At 39.2% G+C, this 21,796-nt stretch overlaps 1 protein-coding gene and 1 non-coding gene across 2 annotated transcripts; one reads left to right on the forward strand and one right to left on the reverse strand.

Annotated features, from left to right (window-relative positions):
- Positions 1-275: 275 nt before the first annotated feature.
- Positions 276-21,119, reverse strand: parvab (parvin, alpha b). The gene is made up of 13 exons (XM_053513098.1): positions 20,825-21,119; positions 15,910-15,999; positions 15,594-15,664; positions 13,665-13,767; positions 13,386-13,526; positions 13,115-13,230; positions 12,925-12,983; positions 12,089-12,108; positions 11,282-11,343; positions 11,128-11,196; positions 10,945-11,046; positions 7,376-7,448; positions 276-2,214 (listed from the first exon to the last, which is right to left on the reverse strand). Exons 1-13 carry the CDS (start codon positions 20,958-20,960, stop codon positions 2,138-2,140), a joined length of 1,119 nt encoding a protein of 372 aa, XP_053369073.1. The 5' UTR covers positions 20,961-21,119; the 3' UTR covers positions 276-2,137.
- Positions 4,696-4,777, forward strand: trnas-cga (transfer RNA serine (anticodon CGA)). The gene has a single exon. It is a non-coding gene; the product is annotated as a tRNA-Ser (tRNA).
- Positions 21,120-21,796: the final 677 nt, after the last annotated feature.

The following is a 21,796-nucleotide window of genomic DNA, read 5'->3' on the forward strand; positions in this document are numbered from 1 at the left end:
TGGCTATTCAGGACACCCTAGCGCTGGACAATTACACAGGTGGTCTTTGCTGTTATTTAGGCTCTCAGAGGCAGCTCAGTGATGAAGACGCCCTCGTCTCTTAATCTCCCCCCAGCTCCAGTCATATAATGGGTCAGAAAATGTAGCAGAACAAAGGATTTTATCGAAAAGGCCATTGTCGGAGAAAGCGCTAACAGTGAAATTCACATTTAACACAGCTGGCTCTTAATGGGGGACCAAAGAATATGACAGGCGGTGTGTACTTTTTTTTCCCAAAAAAAAAAAATGCTTCTTTTGAAATAGTATTTTTGGGATAAAAAGTGTGCAATTTGGAAACGTGGAAAAAAAAAAAAAGAGTTTACAGCCTGGCACCGGAGCCTACAATTCAAGTTTTAGTTCAACAAAACCTGTGTGAAAGTGTAACTCAGCCACAGTTCTCTGTCATAAGCACATTACTCGGTGTAATTAAGATATTCAACTTGTTATGTCCATGAAGCCGAATGGAAAAAAAAAAACTATCTGCACATTAAAAATCCACAGCTGATGAAACCTGGAGGTTTTCATGCGAATTACACAGAGAAGCGCACCCTAAACGATCCACATTTCCTATTATCCCTTGACCTCTGGTATAACCTTGTTGGGCCCAGTGGTGCCGTACTGCCCCATTAAACAAGGAAGAATATGTGACCTTTGCTTTTGAGAAGACGAAACCCTTCCACTGTTTCAGCGATAGAACCCAGATTTCATCATGCGACTTTATTGCAGAACGAAGAGTGCCGGTCTGAGCCATTAAAATGAAACACTGCGTCTGCCTCAAGCGAGCCTTTTGTTTGAGGGGTTAAATAAAATGCAGCCTTTGGTCTGAAAGTTATTAAATGTGACTGAGCGATCGAGATCAATTTATTCGTCTTTCATTCGTTGAAAAGTACACACAGGACGGTCCCACAAAATGGTCAGTGGTGAATAAGGAAAGCACAAGGACAGGAATTCGCTTTTCCTCTCAGCCTGTCAGGCCCCACACACACTGCATTCAAACCGCAACAGTGAAACAAATGATCGCTCCGACCTTCACGTTAAACTGCACGAAGGAATCCTTTTTTTTTTTTCCAGAATAGTCATGTCGCATTCTTACAAACTAGTAGCAATCGTCTGCTTATGGTTTGAATTCTATGATTGCCTTGGGGGTGGAGAAGGCAATTTCATGTCTGTTTGCTTCAGATCTATAGAAGTTTCATACAAGTAGAAAAAAAACACATTGAAGCCTATTCAACAGCACAATAAAGTGCCTGAACTAGATAATTTGGTCTGTTCACTTAATAGAGTGCAAGACAGATTCCTCTATCCCAACCTCCATGCAACAATTTAAAATAAAAAGTAAAAGACCTTGCTTTATTTATTTCCTCGTTTTGAAACGCATTTAGTGATAGAAAATAAAAAACTGGAAGCAGCCTCGCTGTCACCAAAAGAGAACTGGGGACGCTGTCCGGGGTTTAGTCCAGATGTGGACGCATGGCAGATTCCTAGGTCACTATGTGGCTCAATAAACAAAAAACATTCCTCAGGTCAGGTACAGGAACTGGACTGAAAATAAAATCCAAAAACTTGCCCACAATGAGAGCCAAAAAAAGCTTTCAGGAAGCCTGGGGAATCATTTCTCAAGACTACATATTAAAAAAAATTGGTCTGGCTCTTCGATCAAACCTATCAGTTCCACATGTCAGCGTCTGTCATGTGTCCACGTCTGGACTAAGCCCTGGACAACTGTATGTTGGACAAGTATAAGGCTTTATCCTGGACCTGGGTGTAATAGATGGGAAGCCTGATTGGAAGACCTGATTTGTAGAGACAACTCTGATAATCTCTTCAGATTAAAAAAGCATAGAAATATCTTGATGAAACAAGAAGCAAGAAACATGCTTAGCATTAACCCACTATTAGTTTCATCACTCAATCCTTCATCGCTGTGTAAACAAAAATGATAATATTCAGATTTCATAGCATGTCGGATAAATGCAGAGCAGACTTTGAAATAATACTGAATACTGTAAATAATACTGAATATTGTAATTTAAACAATAAAAAAACTTAGCTAATACTGATTAAGCCATTTCCAAAGTGAGTGCTGTAGACCAGGAATTCATTCCACATTCCTGTACTTGGTAAAGAGGTTGTAGAGGACGCGTAACGTGGACTTAAGGTCACAGTTGACAATGTCTGTGAAGAAAGAAAGAAAAAATACAGTTAGGTTAAGGTTAGACCCTGTCAACTAGCTTGCTTGTATCATATGGCAAATTTTTTAAATGTAAAGTTTTGGCTAACTGACTACATGTAAATACAACTTTTAGGTTCTGCCTCATAGAGCATGCGGAGCTAGGGTACGCGTTCTGAGGAATTTATTAAAAAGGACATGAAAACGATATTTGCATGAGTGTTTTGCTAAATGTCCTTGATAGTCATGATAAAACAAATTAAATGAGGTGAGTAATGTACTGTTGATAATCAAGTTGCTGGATATGTACTCATGCAAACGAATACCACCAAGCTAACGTAGCGACAACACGTGCTGCTGTCATACAACATTTAACATTTAGCCTGCTGATCCCATTGCTACTTTCAGTGAAGAATTTAACCAATTACCAGCATCATGCAGTCCACCAATCAGTCGAGCGTGTTAGAAGTTAAAAGCCCGTTTTGAGGACAGCATGTCCAAAGGAGTTTTCACGTTGGGCAGGATTGATTTGTACCATGTCCAGGGACAATTGCTTCCGCCCTTCCAAATCCCCCGCTGGCCCGCATTCACATTGTTTCTGCTCTTTGTTCTTAGTGACGCTTTCCGATACGACAGGTGGCAGTATGCATGTACTCGGTTTATGAGCCGCCATTAAACACAAGAGAAGAAGAGAATGATGAAGTCAACTTTTACGCTATGCCCTAATGTACAAATGCCCCAAACGACAGAATATGGACAGGCCACAGCAAGTCACCTTCAAAAGACACCAACACAAGAAGGAAGTGCCATAGGTGGCTTCTAGACATCCATGGTAAATGTTGGCACCTTGACTCAGTTCTAATGCACTGATAGAGAAAGATAATGCCATGAGAATCATGAATGAGAAAGAGATGCAATTTCTGCAACATACAGCTTCCACAAACCTAGTGTACGTGTAGGGTTCTGCCTATAACACGAACACCATTTGCAGAACCATTTCTTCTTAATGAAAGTCAGAGATATGTGTTAAAGGCTCTTGCATTCAGAAGTGTTTCCTGGATTGCTAAACCTCACTCCTCATTCCTCAGCAATTTTGTCAGACAGGCCAAACCCACAGATAGTCACAATCCATCTGGGACAAGAGATGATCTGCTATACACCATTAGAAAGCAAAAATGTAAATCAAGTTCTTGAAGACCATTTTGAGGACATTAGGGCTTAGTTAAACCGTCCCTAGAGTTAGAAGGTATTTGTGCTGTGGCACTTTATGCTGTAGGTTGAAGTGCGCAACCTAATCCTTCCCAAGCCAAAGCAAGTTCAGGATGCTTGCCACAGCTCCTTTTAAGCCTGCCATAGTAAGCCAGGCAAGCTGGCAGGGAAAGTTGAAGCAGGAATTGAGGCTGATGACTTACCTGTTAGGTCATTGTCATCCTAAAGAAACCTCATAGATAAAACTTGGCATGCAGAGAAGATAGCACGACTGGCCAATGAGTTATAAGGAACTTTATTCTGAAGAATGCAAGCCACTGAGTTACATAGTCTCAGATGCTGGAACACTGATTTCAGCTGAACTATGCCTGCTTCCATGTTAGTCATTTGTCTAGAGAGCAACTCAGACTGCTTTCTGGGCTTCGGTGCTTACCAGTTGTCACAGGGCCTGGGTGTTTACAACCAACAGCCTTTTTAGACTGAGGTGATTGGGCCAGATTCAGTTCTGAGCCAAGACACAAAACTGCCAGCCAAGCATGTTGTGTTGTGTTGTATTGTGTCTGCACTGACATCATTACACTGTCAGCCCTGGAGTTGTCTGAATGGATGTCTGAATCAGACACAGTTTCCTTAAGATGGTCAGTACTAATGCAGTTGGTAAATAGCTGATGCCCATATTTGTTTTCCAAGGGCTTAAGACATTGTTCGTATAAGCATCCTGTAGCACGGTTAGCAGTGGCTGCCTGCTCGGTACAATGTGGACACTGGGGGCAATCCAACCCACACTGGTATACAGGGAATACTTGTGTTCAAACAAAAAAGCTCTGAATTAGCATGAATAGTAGTTAACAGAATGGTCACTTAGCAGCATGTTAGCCACAAGCTACATTAGCCAGTTAGCAGAACTCTGAAGAATGTGAAACAATTAAAAAGAAGATCAGCTAGCAGAAAAAAAGTCGAGTGGTGTTTGGTTCACTCGATATGGATAGTATCACTCAACTTACACATGACCACCAGTTGTGTAAAAAAGGGATGGCAATGCTCTCATGTGACCATTCAATGTTCTGTTGATTATGTAAGTCGCTGGCTACTGCTATACAATGGGAATGTAAGCAATCTAAACACAGAAAACAGAGAGGAGACTGAACAACTAATTCTAGGACAATTCTACCAACACCTGGGGGGAAGGGATCACCCTTTGGCACGCACAGTGACCATCAGTAAAACAATGAACAGTAAACATTAAGTGCAGGACTTTAGAACCCGCTATGAGTCAAGCTGTGATGGCCGAGTGGTTAAGGCGTTGGACTCGAAATCCACTTGGGTTTTCCTGCGCAGAATCGAGCCCTGCTCGCAGCAATTTTTCACGTTCTATAACTAACAGTTGCACCACACTTCCCATGAACAAGGGGTGTACTCTGGAACCATTCTAAACCTGTCTATTTCTGTAAAATTAGGTGTGGTCCAACATACTCCCTGAACATTTCAGCTTAAAATTATTAACCAGCAGAAACTGTAATGTCTTAGGCCTCACTGAGAAGGTGGAGGTAGCTTGGTGGTTGGGCTACTAATCAGCGCCATCAAGCAGTCACAGTTGGGCTATTGAGCAAGGGTGTCTGGCAAATGGTGCAAAATTAATGAAAATCATCCCAAAGATCACTATAGTGCCCAATGTCATTATACAATAATGCACATTATTGCAAATGAGAACATTTGCCTTCCAATTTTGCAGCACAGTACCCTAGTAGCTCTGACAGTCCCAAGGTGCATAACCGTGCTCATGTAGTCCAAATGGTGCTCAGGAAAAAATATATATTCAACGTTCTGACTATAAAAATGCACTGTACTATTTTGGTTGTTCAAGCATTATATGGATGAAAGAGACATAAAATTATACATTATTGAATGTTGTTTTCATAGGTGTACATGTATGACGAATGTTTCAACAAAAGAACTACTTTAAAAACAAAAATACATTCAGACTTAAACTGCTGTGGAAAAGTCTTGAGCCACCCCTCATTTCTTCGTATTTAATTAAATTAAATAATGCTGAGGAAAAAACTTGCCAAAAATGAGAGCCAAAAAAAGTCCTTCAAGCAGCTTGGGAGAACTATTCCTCAAAACTACTATAAAAAATACAAGAAAGTATGGCACTTTGGAAGCAAAATAAGGAGAAATTAGTGGGGGTTTTAGACATTTGCACAGTACTGCACTTTGTGAAAATTAAGAAAACAGAAGGGCCTTCACTAAGAAGTTCGTTTTATCATCTTTTCGGATGCCAAGTTGCACTTGATGATATGATTTGAGCTGTGTGTCGCTACACAATCATGAGTCAGCAGTGTGAACAGCAGGGGACTAAGCACACAGCCCTGGGGGGCCCCAGGGCTCATTGTGGTGGTGCTGGAGGTGCAGTTCCCGATCCGCACTGACTGGGGCCTTTTGGTCAGAAAGCCCAGGATCCAGTTACAGAGGGAGGTGTTCAGGCCCAACAGGCTCAGCTTCCCGATGCATGATTGTACTGTGTGTGTTGTATTGCTAAACTGAAATCTATGTACAGCATTCTAACATAAGTGTCCTGCTTGTTAAGGTGTGTCAGAGCCAGGTGGAGTGTAGTGAAGATGACGTTGTCTGTCAAACGTTTTGAACGATACGCAAACTGCAGTGGGTCCAGTGAGGGGGGCAGCAGGGTCTTGATGCGTCTCATGATGAGCCGCTCAAAGCACTTCATAATGATGGGTGTGAGTGCAACAGGGCGGTAGTCCTTAAGACAGGACACAGACGACTTCTTCAGCTCGGGAACCATAGTGGTAGACTTGGTGCATGTGGGAACGACTGCGCTGCTCAGAGAGAGGTTGAAGATGTCGGGTTAGGGTGATGTGGGTTAGATGTGGTTTGGGAAATGTGCCATATCGGACCGCAAGACCCAACAGCGGACAGTAAGGACAGCTGAAAAGATCATCGGGGTCTTGAAGACATATACACCACACGCTGCATCCGCAAAGCCACCAGCATTGTGGCTGATCAGACACACCACCTCTCACTCACTCTTCATCCTTCTGCCATCTGGAAAAAGGTACCGAAGCATTCGGGCAATCATATCCAGACAGTTTTTACCCACAAGCCATTCGTCTCCTCCTACTATTTGCACAAAGTATTTTTAAATCATTGCTGCTACTCAGGAATGTCAAATGTTTACTGTTTCACCTACAAAAGTACTAAAACGTGTTACGTTGTTGTGTTTGTCACTCTGTAGCTCTTTGTTTGCACATTTGCTTGTGCACTTTGTTGTCTGTTGTCTATCGTTGTCTCTTTTTGGTATAGAAGTAGTTTTAGGTTAACTTAAAAATAAAAAATGGAAATCTGTCATATCTGAGCTAGTCTGCTAATTAGGTCTCTTAGTTAGCTAGCTGGTTCTGGTAGAGTTGTGCTGTAAATGTATGTTGTTGCATGTATGTAGCACCTTGGTCCTGAAGGAACGTTGTTTTGTTTCACTGTGCACTGAACTGTATATGGTTGGAATGACTATAAAAGCCTACCTGACTTGACTTGACTTGAAGTATTTTATGGATAATGCATAGCCACTGCGTGATTTAGATAGAGCATGTGATGTCACAGAATCAAGCCCAAGAAATGCCAATTCGAGACAATTTTGTGTGCTCTAGCAAAGGGTTTGTGAATGTAAGAAAGCCCCTTTGGTGTCTTAAAATCCTATCAAACCAAGTTGAATTCCAATTAACTGTAGCTAATGCAAATATTAGCTTCTTAGTCATTAAATTGGGGCCATGTTCGAAGAATGTCATAACAGTGAAATGATACACATGGCAATAGTTATTACTTCCATAAACTGCATTCGGGTGTCATCATGCAAATCGGCTTAACTTTTTATTTTGTATTATGTTTTTCTCTTGACTAATTTATAAGATCGAAATAGCAGGGAAAAAAAAGTTAAACACCAACCCTCTGGCCTTGGTTTCGGCTTCTCCAAACCGCCATCTTGCATCAGCTCAAAGGAAAATGAAACGTTGTGCACCTACAATACAAAATGACAAGCCTTCACTATCTTATTGTAAGTTAAGGGAATAAATGATTTCAGCCATGCTATATATCTAGTCATCAGCTTCTTCTTCAGCATGTGTGTCCTTGGATTCACACATCCACTATTGAACACAGGACATTTCAAGTGGCAGACTGTAAATTCTGAACCATATAAGGTCAAAGTGCTATAGATTTCATCATCAACAACTACAACAACAACAGCCCCCAAAATATAATGATAAAGATTTTTCTTATATGGTGTGGGTTAAAGGTTTAGTTTACTTTGAAATGAATTATAAAACTCTAATTAATTTTACTTCTTGTAAATAAAGGGATGTTGGAGATGTTTTTTTTTTTTTTTTACGTAGGAATGTATCGTTTAAACATTTCAGCTTCTTCTAAATAAAAAGATAGATCATAATAATGTGTTTGTAATTTCCAGATTGCATTCAAATGAACCCATGTAGGATCCTATCACATGGTTAATTTCCTTTATCTCAAAAGACTGACACTTGATATCGGCTTATTAATGTGGCATTATAAATGCTAAAGCATCCACAAAACAGTCTTTGTGTAATATTTGTATATATTTTTTCTTTTCATTAGATTTTATTAATTTATTTCTTTGTGTTTTTAAGAAAACCATTTGTACCTCTGAACCTTATACTTGATTTTTTGCCTCCTGTCTTTAACATGGTTCATATGACTAATGAAGACTTCATGAATTTCCAAAGAACAAGGCTGTTTATTCTACAGCTCTTCCCCACACACACACACCCACACCGCTGCTTGGTTGATTCATCTTTTGGTTAACTTGCCAATAAATACGAAGGGTGTTCAAGTCAACCCAGGACTTTTGATTGTGCAGGATAACAGAACACAGTTATGAGAGTAAAAATGTCCTATTAGTTCTCTATATAATCCCCCGCTACACTAATTTACTTATCCCAGCGTTTCACGAGTGCTTGGATACCATCAAAGTAGAAAGATTTCTCAGGACATGGTCTGTCAGATCCATGATCAGACAGACCTGCTGCATGTTTAAAAAAGCTGGCCTCCCAGGAACACCTTTACTGACCAAAATATGTGGAAATGGTTTGATATGAGGTCAGGAATGTACGGGGGATGTGGCAATAACTCTCAGCTGAGTTCCTGTAATGTGCAAGTCATGGTGGTGAACAATTTCCACAGACAGATGGGTTTTTCTTCTGTTTTTTTTTTTCAAGCCTTCATTCGCCTTTCCTTCCCATGGTTTTGACATACCCACCACTTGTGATAACCATAACTTCAATAATTAATCTTTTAACATCTTATTCAAGCATTTTCTTCTAAACGTTTTATTTATATTTTACAAATATAAATTTCCCTATATAGTGCCACAAACTAATAAGAGTCCTTGTGGGGGGCTGGGGCATACAGTGACCAAATCTTTTTATATAGAAATAAGTCTTGTACACGGTTTTGCCTCTTCCTGAAGGACACGAAATAAAACCTGACACGTTTTACCATGCAAGCTACTGTATGAATGGAGGACTCGTTTCAAACGTTTTGATTGTTGACATAATGATATTATTCATCTCAAAAACGAATTACAAAATTACTCCGCCATGAATTACTGCAGATAGTGCCTTATAGTGTGTTGGGTATGACTTACTTCAGTTGCTAAAGCCAACCGCCAACTGGAAATTCGCTTGTTTATCTGCAGAAGGTTGCTTACACTGGCTTACAGGAAATTTATGTCATTTAAACTTGCATATGCCCTAGGGAGTCTTCTCATGAGTTCTTATCAGAGGGACAGCAGATAAGAACACAACTACTACTCTCAAGCCCTGATGCCAACCAACAATCAGACAAACTTACTGCCATAAATATTTACTTTGCTGTCTAGTCGTTTTGAGGTCGGAGCGCGCCAGGATGTTTTCTTTTTCAGATGCTCATGCATAAAAGTTGCTGTTCCTGTTGCTGGCCATTTCACTTCTGGCCATGTTATTAGATCTCGGCTACCACACTTTTAATGATCATTTCAGGCTTTTAGGGATGAAGACTCATTTTTACCATACGGCAGCATAACTGGAGATGAACGTAAACATTGCAATGCATCCACGAATTCCATAAAAGCACATTCCAAATCGACGAACAGTTTTGAGCCTCCCCTCATTTCTTTATATCTTGCCTCCAAAGAGGCAGACTTTCTTGTATTTCCTTAAAGAGAAATAGCTCTCCAGGCTTCCCGAGGGATTTTGTTTTTATTTCTCATTTTAAGTCCAGTCTCTGTGTATTCAAGCATGAGAAAACATTTAACTTAAGGCATAAACCAGTGAGAAACAATCCTCAGATGGTTGCAGATCTGCAAAAGTTGCAGATGATGATCAGGCCGGTGGTGATCCTGAATGCTGAGTGGTTGGTAACATCATCACTCAGCGAAGTTTGGCCCATAATCTGTTAACTACTAATACCCCTATCTTGCCTACGCGCTTTCGCGCGGTGTCCGTACAATAAGTATGGTTCATCATGATTCACCGCGAGTTTTGGCACTGTGATTAGGTTTCCACCTTTCCGCGCGTCGGTCCTCACATAGTCAAACTGCATGGGTGAGATAGGGGTGTAACAGCAGGAATAACAGAGGGGGACGGGGCTTGGTTTGATGAATTTCACACACACACACACATTAATGGAATCACCGCTGTTTGGCTCATGAAAAATAAATTGTCTTGCATAAATTGACTGAATAACGGAGTAAATTTTTAAAAAATATACAGTAAAATGAGTATTAAATGGCGGACCTGATCTTCAATCTTTTATCTTTAGGCACCCTTTTATTTTAACCTTTTTTTTTAGGCACAGTAAAACATTTGTTCCTATTTAATTAATTTAATCTACATCATTTAATTTAATATGAAAAAAAAGAGAAGGGAGTCAAGACTTTTGCAAAGTACTGTATTTACGTAATCGATTTCCAGCCTTACATTATTAAAATGACATCTGTCGATCTCCTGGTGATATGATACAAATTACTATTAGTTTTTAATACGTGCTTAAACAAATATTTCTTATACATGAAGGTTTATCCCCTCTTGATATACAGCCAGTTATAAAACAAAGTGCGAACACTTAAGCAAGCCTTTCCTTGTAATATAGTCTGTCTCTGTGTCTTGTCTACTGTTTTAATCTAATTTTATTTTTATTTAATCCTTAATGTACATAGTTCTTTAAATTGCACTGTTTTAGAAGTTGCACTCCTAATATTGTTGTAGACTGTATAATGACAATAAAGACTTCCTTAAATAAAACTTGGAATCCTCACGTTTTTTAAATGAAAAAGAACTGAATCTGTTTCTTAATATATTTACCAAAAAAAAAAAAAAAACAGAATTCCAAAGCAATCCAAACAGAAGGAAAAAATCATTTTAGATGGGCATACAGATGTTGGCACTTCAGGCAAACTGCATGATCAGAAAGATTAGTGTAATAAACAGAATTACTAGCAGTACCTTATGGTCAAAATTGTCTGGGGTGAGGAAGAAGTTGTAGAGCGGAACAAAATATCCCTCCAGGAGCCCCATCAGCAAAACCAAGTACACGCCATCAGCAAACTAATAATTATGGAGGAAATGATGAATATATTAAACACATATTCTCTGACGCTTTATGCTTGGCATTTGGTCAGATGTTACCTGTGTGTCCAGCTCAGAGACTTCCAGATTCAACTTGTTTAAGTGCTTGTTCACAAATGTCAAGAGAGTCTGCAAGAGAGGGAGGCTGGTTGAAAATGGCCTTCAGATATGACATCTGCTAATGAATATGAAAACCTAAACATACAGTACTTACTTTTTTAACCACGTTCAGCTTGTCTGGTGCATGATCGAACAAGGTGTCGAATGCGTCACGCTCTGCGGGTGGGAGAGCAACAACATCACTTTTTCAGTGTTAATAGAGACATCTACACTTAGTTTTGCATTGGTATTAATGGGCCTGCAATATTTCAGCACATATTGGTATTTAGATAGTTGAGGAAGAAGAGCATGCACTATAAATAAAACAGAGGCATGTTTGAGGTCAGGTCTTCTATCTGACAGGTTGAGGGAACAATAATCCTGTATGTCGTGCTGAACGTTATATTTCCCAGTTATATTTCCCACGAGCCAATCAGATTTTCCACCTAAATGTGACCTCATATAAGAAGATACCCCTCCCCCGACTTGTTGTTATCTGGAGGGGCGTGGCTCAGCAGTAGCTCATTTACATAAACACGCCAACATCATGCCTAAGGCTGAGTCACAGCCATGCCAATATTCAGTACAACAGCACCACCTGTCATGTGATATTGCTTACGTATCGAAGTGTTAAGGCTACGCAAGCTGAACTCACGTTTTAAAACACATGGCTGCATAAAGTTATGCAAACAACAAAATCGGAATATAATAATAATAATAAAATAAAAGAATGCTAAATTCGAGGACGTGCTGGATCAAGTGATATTTTAAAGAAAGGAAGTGAAAGCCATATTGTTAAATTGAATTAAATACATATTAAGAAGTGTGAATTTGTAAAATATTAATCTAAATTTGGGACTTAAATAATCGACTCTGAGTACAGACCAATGAGATGTTTCTGATAATCAAGTGTGATACAGACCATGCCTTCCAGAAAGTGCCCTGGAAACAAGAAATGAAAAACATTTCAGTCCAAAATGAAACGATCAGACAGTGACAGAACAAGATTAGAAAAGTTTATACGTTTAGGGAAATGTATAAACCTCAATATATGCCAAAATATACATTTAAATTAAAGGAGACCCAGAACGCTTTTAAAAAAAAAGTAAGGGGACAATCAAAAAAAAGGTAGATTTTTCAGATTCTGGCATGGTGGACAACTGCCTACCAGCGCCTAGTCTTCACGCTCAAATCTGCCTGGGCAGAGGCATGCCACGGCAGCTGCTGCCCACATGCCAGGCAGCAGCCAAAAGCCCTGAGCCCACCCCTATCTGGGCAGTTGATTTGTGCCCGCTGGAGCGCTATTAATCAGTGCTCGGCAGCAGTGGAGCGCTGGCAGGAGCAGAGCGCTAGTGCTCGGGCCCATCTCGCCACAAAGCTGCTCATCAGCGAGGAGATCCAGCTCCACACCACTCCCCTGCTCCTTCCCCAGGGTCTGGCATGTCACTGCGTGTTTCTCACTTTTCAACTCCGCGCACGGCGCTTTCAGGTTTCCAACAATCAGACAGCCTGATTTCGCAGCATCTCTCGGAAAAATTAGCAATAAATATTAATTCGATGGATATATCGCTACTTTCATCTGTTTGTCCCCATTTTCTCCATCATTTTCCCCCCCTGGAGAATCTGATTTGTTCTTTTGGAAGATATCAGCAGATCCAGTTTCACTTGCACAGCTGTGTCCGGTTACTGACAGGAAAAAAAAAAAATAATAAAAAAAATTAAAAGTGAAAAAAAATATATATAACAGTAATGACATACTCGGTGTTGCCAGTAATTTCCTCTAGGACCTGCTGAGACTGAAGAATGCCCTCACGTTTCTGGGTTGAAGACAAAATGTGAGTAAATAATGAGAAAGGCAAAGAAAATGGATTCTCATGAGCATCTTTAATGTTCTGAGATACCGCAAAACATTTGTCAATTCGTGTAAGAAATCAAGTCAACCGAGTACCTGAACCACAACCACTTGTATAGAGACGTGGTCTGGGAGTCGGATCGGAGCCCGGAAGTGCTGAGACAGAGCCACCAACAGGTGCAGTATGGCGACGATACTCTTGGCGTGTATTGCTGAGAAATACAGTAAAGATGAAATGATGCAATGTTCTGATATTAAAAGCATAAAAGAATGAAACAAAACACCGGTTTTTAAACACAATGTTGGTCTGACAAAAACCCGAGTAGACATGCTGCAACTGATTAATCCAAAACATGAATCTATTTACAGTCGATGTTCCATTTGATGTTCCTGGAGGACACTTTGAGCGTGTCATTGATCTTTTCCAGGACAGTCTGTAGCTTCTGCTTCTGGGCAATTTCCGACTGTGTAACCTCAGCAACATTCAGCTTCTCTCCTTCCAGCTTCTCTAAACACGCAATAAAAACATAACAGGGTTTCTTTTATATCTATAAAAGAGGTGAAAATAAGAGTGCTGCACCAATTTTTACATTTTTCTTTTTTACATTTTTTTATTTATTTACTATTATTACTATTTTATTTTTACCAAACAGCTTTTGAAGAACCTGTCCATCATAAAGGTCCTCGGCTAGATCTTTGACGATGATTCGTTCTCCTACTAAAACATCATTGATCCAGTCGATGAGGACCTGCATCAGAGGAGTGTGTACAGTACAGTATGTGTTCACATCACAGTCATTCATTCCACATGGTTAATTCTCACTAATAACAGAGCTCATGCAAAGATCTTTCAAGTCAAACCAGGACTCGTGATAAAATGTCACGGAAACAGAGGCGTGGAACGATTGACATTTACGAAAGACTTTGAAGATGCAATCTCTTAGCCGCAATAAAACATTTGAACAGTGCAAATGTTTTGAAGAAGTCCGTACGTCTGTGAAAACCCCAGCCGAGGCGGTTCAGTTCCCACTACAGTTTTTCCCGTGACCATTCAGCGAGTGGAACGCCTAATTCTTGATAATCAACAATCAACTACTCGCCTACTTGCATAAGAGACGCATCTGTCTGTGGGAACTGTACACGCAATCATTTACCAACACCACTTTCACATTACAGGAACTCAGCTAGGATTTATTTCCACAACCTCTGTACAGTCCTGACCTCGCTCCAAGCCTTTTCCACATGTTTGGGCCATTGAAGGAGTTCCTGAGAGGCCAGCGTTTCAGACGTAAAGCAGGCAGCCAATCATGGCTGTGGCACACTGAGAAAACTTTCTACCCTGTGGCCTACGAGTGGCGCAGTGGTAAAGTGCTCGCCCTATCTGGTTCGAACCCCGGGTGATGATGTTTACCTCTCACAGCCGGAGGCACAGAGAGCTGATTGGCCGAGGTCTCTCAGGGGGGAGGGATGAGAGGTACTTGCGCTCCCACATTAATCACGGCTCTACAGCCAATCAGGGGCGTCTGTGAGCTCGCGCACGCGGAAGGAGCGGCTAGCGCTTTCCTCCGAGTGTGTTACTCCGCCCCTAACGGTGCGTGAGCGATGCGGTCGGCTGACGTCATGCGGTTCGGAGGAAACAGGTGATAGTCTTCGCCCTCCCGGGTGAATGGTAGTAGTAGCCTTAATGTGGGAGCCCCCTAGTGACAGGGAGGAATTGGCCACGACTAAATTAGGGAGAAAATTGGAAAAAAACCAAAAAGATATATATATATAAAAAAAGAAAACTTTCTACCCTGATGTATTGATGTATATCAGGATATCTGACTATGTTCTGTTGCTTTGCACAATCAAAAAAAAAAATCCTCATAACTTGCTTCATGTGGCTGCTGTTATAGAAAAACAAATCGATACCTTATGACCAATTATAATGGAGAATTTAAATGATTATGCAATTGATTTTTTTTTTCTTTTGCAGATTAGTTTTTGATACAGAACCGATTCACACTTTTTAAATTATTTGGGGAAACCGAAAATCTGCATAAAATCTGTAAAATAAATGAATAATTCTGCTACCAACTTTAGAGAAGAATTACATATGTGATCCGAGGTTCCACTATCGCATTTTGCAAGAGTACTGCTTCTTTGGAAGTTATGGGTGGTTGGTGTAATACCGCCACCAGTGTTGGGGGACGTTACTCCTTTAAAGTAACTAATTACATTACCACCCAACACTGACCGCCACCTACTGGACTGGAGTGTTGAGCATAAAATTGACAGGAAAAAAAATTCTCTACTTCCTTTTCTAGTAGCAAATATAGCTGCTAGAGACAAATAAACAGGCGATAAACTTTGTTGTTGTCAAGTCGAATTGAAAATCTCAACGACCACAAATCGAATCAAATCAACAGGCTGCCTCTGATTCACAGCTTTAATTATTATTAATATTCAATACGATTTCAATCAGCACTTTAGGCTGAGATTTTTGCTGTGAGTAATGTTTTAAGTAATTAATCCGTCTGAGCAATTCATTTAAGCAATGTATTATAATAAAGTGACTACAACAAAGCCAACTGACCTTCATCAGCTCCTGGAGTTTAGGGTCATTTCTGGAGTTGGGATCGACCATCGTGCGGACTTCGTTCTCCTCTTTAAAATCAAAGGATGTACATGTTACTCTTTAGACAGTTTATGGTCATTTGGGGGTCATTGAAACCAATCTGGCAACCCAGTATGTCTCTGTTAAGCACTTAGATGTCAAATACTTGTATAGCATTTGAAATGAAGTAAATTGCTATGATTAAACCTGTTAATTTCTCCACAAGATGTACTGGTATTGCAAAAGAAAATAGAGAAAAACTGAGATTTTTCACTCTAAGACTGTGAAATTTTACCCAGCATGGTGTCCTCAGGATCCAGCTCAAACGGAGTGGGACTCAGGGGCAGGTTGATTGCATTCATGCCCTCTTCTTGGAGCTCAGAAACTGTAAAGAGCATCAATAAATGATAAGACATTGTCCTTCGGGATCCTCCTAATATCGTTACACCACCCAACATTACATTAAAGCACAAGCATCTCTGGGTTTTCATTGACCATTTCGGGATTTTGCTTTCATCAGCTTTCAACAGATGGTTACATCATGCTGTTTCTGCATGTTTCATTATAATAAGGGCAGCTAACAGAGAGCAGCAGACACACCAGCTCGCAGCAGCATGCTCTGTACTAGGCTGTGCCTCCCATCATTAGCGGTCAGTGATGTGGTATTGGTTTTAGCAGAGGGAGGCTGCTCAGAGTGCCACATCTAATGCTATGCATTCAGGCCTGAACACGTCTGGGTTAACAAAAGAGCTACGATTCAGCCCTGTGGTCGATACACATCTTTCCATAATCGGTATCACAGGCAACCAAACACAAAGCAGAGCCACTTTAAGGCTTTTTTATCATTCAAATTGATGCCTCGTGAATGCTGCATGTGATCTACAGGAACTGTAAACAGTAGAAGTTGATCCAAATATCAATATGGAGTTATACAACTGGCCGATAAGGAATAAAAAATGATGATATTCTAGCAAAATATCCCCAAAACAGTTAAAAATCTGACTATGGGGTCATGAAATAATATCCTGGTCCGTTTGCAGTTTTAATGAAAAAATTTGTTCTACATTGAACATAAAAAAAAAAGTATTTATCATACTATTTGTCAATCAAGTTTAGGAAGCCCCGCCTCCTTTATTATTCTTGATTATCCAATCATTATCTTATTTATATATCGTTATATACATTTCTGTTTCAATGTCTGTTCTGATCAGTTGAGAGATTTTGTTTGCTGTGTAGCGCTGCTCTGAAACATAGCATTAAAATGACAAACTCATGCAATTTTTTTGAATTCTAAAATGTCCTAAACAAATTTAATGCGAGCGGTGTTCAAGTCAAGCCAGGCCTTTTAATTAGGCAGAATAACAAAACACAGTTATGAGAGTAAAAACTAACTTTATTTCTATATACTTTCCTGCTAAAATAACGCACTTATCCCAGCGTTTGACATGTGCTTGCATCCCATCAACACAGAACGTTCTCTTAGTACGCTGGGGCCATAATCGAACTGCCTGCTTTACGTCTTAAACGCTGGCCTCCCAGGAACTCCTTTAATGGCCCAAACATGTAGAAATGGCTTGAAGCGAGATGACCCAGCCTCCAAATTCCCCGGATCCAAATCCGATATGGACCCATGAGATGCACGGGACAAACATGCCTGATCCAGGGAGTCCCTGTTCAACGACCCAGAGCACCCAATTGATCCACTGCTGAAGCCACAGTGGCAGACACTACAGCAAACCTGCAGAGGTCTTGTAGAGTCATGCCAGAACTGCTACAGTGGCATAAGGGGAACCCAAAACATGGGTGGTTTTAATGTTAATGTTTTAACATAATTGCTGATTTTTTTTTGCATACCATACTGTAGTATAAGTGATTTTCACTGTGTAGGATGACGATAATGATAAATTATAATTCCCACATACTATACAGGGACGTGTTATTAGCATAGTAGTCAAAACTCATTTTCAACAAGGTTTCCGAAAAAGCAAATACAAACGATCACCTAGCTCCATTGAGTCTGGCAATATCATCCAGTAGAACAGTTTATGATTTCTGATGTCACATGTATGCGACTCTATACCGACTGTACGTACTGTACATTGACCTCAGGGCAAACCAGTACCCCTACAGGGTACCATAGATCTGTGGCAGCTGATATCACGCCTCTATAATGACTCATGACTCATGCTTGGTTTGTTTGTCCAATCAGTGCAGCCATGTCTCTCTACATGCCTACAAGAAATTCCGCCAGGGATCTAGATCCCTCGACACATCAACATCCTGTTTTTATTTGCTTTTCCCCCCATTACGTCAATTGTCTGAACCGTGCTCAGCTGCATGCCGGTGAAAGGGCAAAACAGCCTGCTTGTTACTGTGTATAGGATATTATAAGTACATGTTATACGCTTGTGAGGTACTGATTGCCTCTGATTTTAATTTAGCATGTTTTAAAAAAATTCAAACAAACTATTTATTTTTTCAGAACTTATAGTTATTCTTAAAAATAAAACAGGAAATTAAGCATTTCCACATTAAGCATTTTAGGTCTGCGAAGTGTAGAATATTACTAACTATTAGGCCGGGAATCGTTTGCTGGCAAGGGCAATCGCATGAAATCATGGAAACAATAGCGAAAAGTGTTAGATTTGACACGTCATAGTATTCCTCTTTTTTTTTTTTTTTGTCCCTCTCAACAGACAACAGACCAGCACCAATCATTCCAGCTTCATATGTTGCCTGGCTGAGCTCCAGCGTTATCATGAATAATCAGGCTGCTCTACTTATATGTGTGTAAAAGTCTTTTGATGTCATGGCAGTGGAACATTGTGTAAAAGCAAATATACCACAGAAGATAGTGTATAAACTGCGTAGTATATAAACTGATTCTTTTTCTTTCTCTTTGTAAAAAAAAAAAAAAAAAAGCTGGCTTGCTCTTCTCGTGTCTCTCCTACCGTCTCTTATTCTGTGATACATTCTGCATGTTACAGTACAGCACTCGTAACTATAAACATTTTGGTTCCATACAGAATGAAGGAGGCTCTCAATCAAATCAAATGAATGCAAGCAATCTGTGTTCACCTCCATGACCCAGGTTTGAGTGGTTAGGGCTCAGGTGTGGGCAGAGTGCTGAAGAACTGGAATGGCTTACTTAGAAAAAGCACTTAATATTTATTTATTTAGCAAAGAAAGATACAGGCAGCTAATTACAAACAGACCCTTTCAGTCTACTTATTTCTTTATGTATCATGTGGCCAATGTGGTCCAAATCAGGCTTTTAAGTTAAAACACAGCCTGCAGAGACATTTCATTCCGCAGTAATGCAGGACGTAAGCGTGATGCTCGACAGTCAGCACGTTCCCATATAAGGTTCAAGCCAGGCTCTCTGAAAACACTTACATGGGTGCATCTGGTTAGGAGAAACCAGTGTTGCTGTTATATTATAAGAGCAGGATTATCATGTATTATCAAACCTTTTACAGTTTACATATAAAAAAAATCTAAACAACTTATCAAAATTGTCCAAAATTAATATTTTATGATAACAGTATCATGCATGTTCAGTACCAGGTTATATACTGTATAGAATGAACATGATTAAACAACAGTGCAATTGAATTCTCATTGGTAAGAAGTTTTCAATTGTCTATAACAACAGGTTTTGCTTAAGTTCCTACTGTAACTCATAATCATTTTATAATAATGCATAAATTAATTTCTATATTAAAAGTAAATAAAGCCTGGATAATAATATACTTTAAAAAGTATAATTATTTAACAAAACAATGTAATCCTTTCATATGGTCAAAATTCTCATAAGGTGATATTGTTTAAAATTATTTTGTCTCCAGTCCCAATGCTTTGTAACAGTTAAAAAAATCATGTTTTTTTAGAAACACTACACAATAGCATGCATTTAAAAACAATTCACATTTTTTTTATTTACTTCATGTGTAAGCAAAAAGTTGGTAACAAAATGGCTGTTTATAGCTGCTGTAATCTAAGTGATAACAGGAACTAACACTAAGTGTTGATGTGACAATTTAAGTGTGGGGGGGAATAAAAATAATAACATTCGATAACTTGTGCTACGAAAACATCACCATCTGTATCGCTTCATCTCATTTTAATGCGTTGTGTCATCTTCTTACACCAACAACAATTCATATACAGAAACTAAAACAGCATTGTGGAGCGGAAATATTTGAATTTGCAGACCTTTCAGAACATGTGTATAACACACAGGTCCCAGTACCACAAACATGCATCTAATACACGGTGTTATATTTGTGACTCATTCCTTAGGGATTTTTTTTTTGCACGTGCTCAAATTGGATTCTAACTTTCAAACTGCAAGAAAAGGGAAAAAAAAAGATTTAATTATTCCGCAGTCACACACTGTTGTCACTGAACAACACTGAACTATTAATTGTATCGTATTATAAAATTTGATGGGCCTGATATGGTGTTTATGATCTGATATGATATGATACTATACAATATATGATATGGTGTTTATGATAAAATATAATACAATATGATACGATTAAGTGTATCATACTGAATCATAAACACCATAATGTATTGCATAGTATCATACTGTACAATTAGATATGGTGTTTATGATACTATTTAATATGATTTGGTGTTTATGATCTACTATGATACAATATACGGTAATACATTATGATACTATTTATTGTTGTATCATATTGTATCATAAAGACTATCGTGTAAATTAAACTATATTAAAAAAAAAAACATCATACAATTCCCTATTGATCAATAAATTATAAATTGTAATTGGTGTAAACACCGCCATAGTATAAGAGTGACACGGTTATAATAAACTTCTGGGTGTGTCTTTATTGGAAGATTACACCTTCAGATTATGTGGAACACATCATCTACCCTCTCGTAGATTCTTCTCCTTAAACAGTATGTGTTATCCTTGTTTTTAAGTCAATCTTTAATTTCACTTCAAATGAGTTCCTGATAATAGGGTGATATTGTTATATCATAACTCAGCTGAAATGATATGAATAGATGTATGAACACAGGCAGAAGACATGCTCAGTGTTGTACTGTATGACAGGGATTGAGATGAATAAAGACTTTATTACAGTTGTGTGAATGAGAGAACTAAAGCTTAGAGTAAACAGGCAGAGTGCAGGATTACAGAGTGTATGGAGAGGAATAACGCTGTCTCACACCTTCTTTCGCCTTCTTTCTCCGGGCCAAAGTTCCACCGAGTTTCCCGAGGAAGGAGTCGTCCTTTTTCCTGGAGGCCGGTGATCTGGGACTCGGAGATTTCGGAGAGGAAGGAGACTTCTGAGGAGACGACGCCATGTTTTAAACCACAAACTAGCTGAAAGATGCGGGTTTTTACCTTCCTGTCTTCTGAAAAAGGAATATTTTCTGCTGTTTTAAAGATGTTCGGCTATAACGGTTTCGACTCCTGCTGCTTTTTCCGCTACAAGTCCCTCCCTGTGTGTGTGTGCGTGCGTGTGTGCGCGCGCGCGCGCGCGTGTGTGTGTGTGTGAAAATCCAAACATTGCAGGAATTCTAATGGTTCAACGCCATTTCGTTGAATTTGACACTTCTAAAGCCTAAAACAACTACAACTACTAACTTTCCCCTTCACACACACACACACACACATAATCTGACATTACGTTGACTTACATTATTTCCCCACACACACTTACTTTCTAATGATTTACTGTCAATAAATGCACAAACATACATTTAAGTAAATAGACACCCATGACTTTATTCAGTTTTATTCCAATTCAACTTAAACAAATGTTCAAAGTTGTAAAATTTTATATTAACAATATCATGTATGTTCATTACCAGGTTATATAATGAAACAATTATATTATACAACAGTGCTGTTAAATTCTCATTGGTCAATTTTTTTTGTAATATGACAATAGCTTCCCCTTTAGTTCCCACTGTAACTAATATACTGTAAAAGAATTACATTTACTTGAGTTACTGTAGTAGGTTTAATGAGTGAGTTTTTATTGTGTGTACGTGTACTTTTTAAAGTAGTTTTTTAAACTACTGTAATGTTACTTTTACTTAAGTATGTTTCGCTAGAAGTATTGTACTTTGCTACATTTTAAATCATATTTGTTACTGAGTAAAAAACAAATGAATAAAAATAAATGAATAAAAAT

The sequence above is a fragment of the Clarias gariepinus genome, chromosome 15, assembly GCF_024256425.1.
Source record: "Clarias gariepinus isolate MV-2021 ecotype Netherlands chromosome 15, CGAR_prim_01v2, whole genome shotgun sequence".
Classification (NCBI taxonomy): Eukaryota; Metazoa; Chordata; class Actinopteri; order Siluriformes; family Clariidae; genus Clarias; species Clarias gariepinus.

Excerpts from the sequence above, each read along its gene's own strand:
- parvab (XM_053513098.1), bottom strand. The coding sequence starts at position 20,960 with ATGGCGTCGTCTCCTCAGAAGTCTCCTTCCTCTCCGAAATCTCCGAGT. Across the intron at positions 13,231-13,385 it reads CATCAAATGGAACATCGACT|CAATACACGCCAAGAGTATC; the intron begins GTAAATAGATTC and ends TGTATTTCTCAG. Across the intron at positions 12,984-13,114 it reads TACAAGTGGTTGTGGTTCAG|AAACGTGAGGGCATTCTTCA; the intron begins GTACTCGGTTGA and ends TCTTCAACCCAG.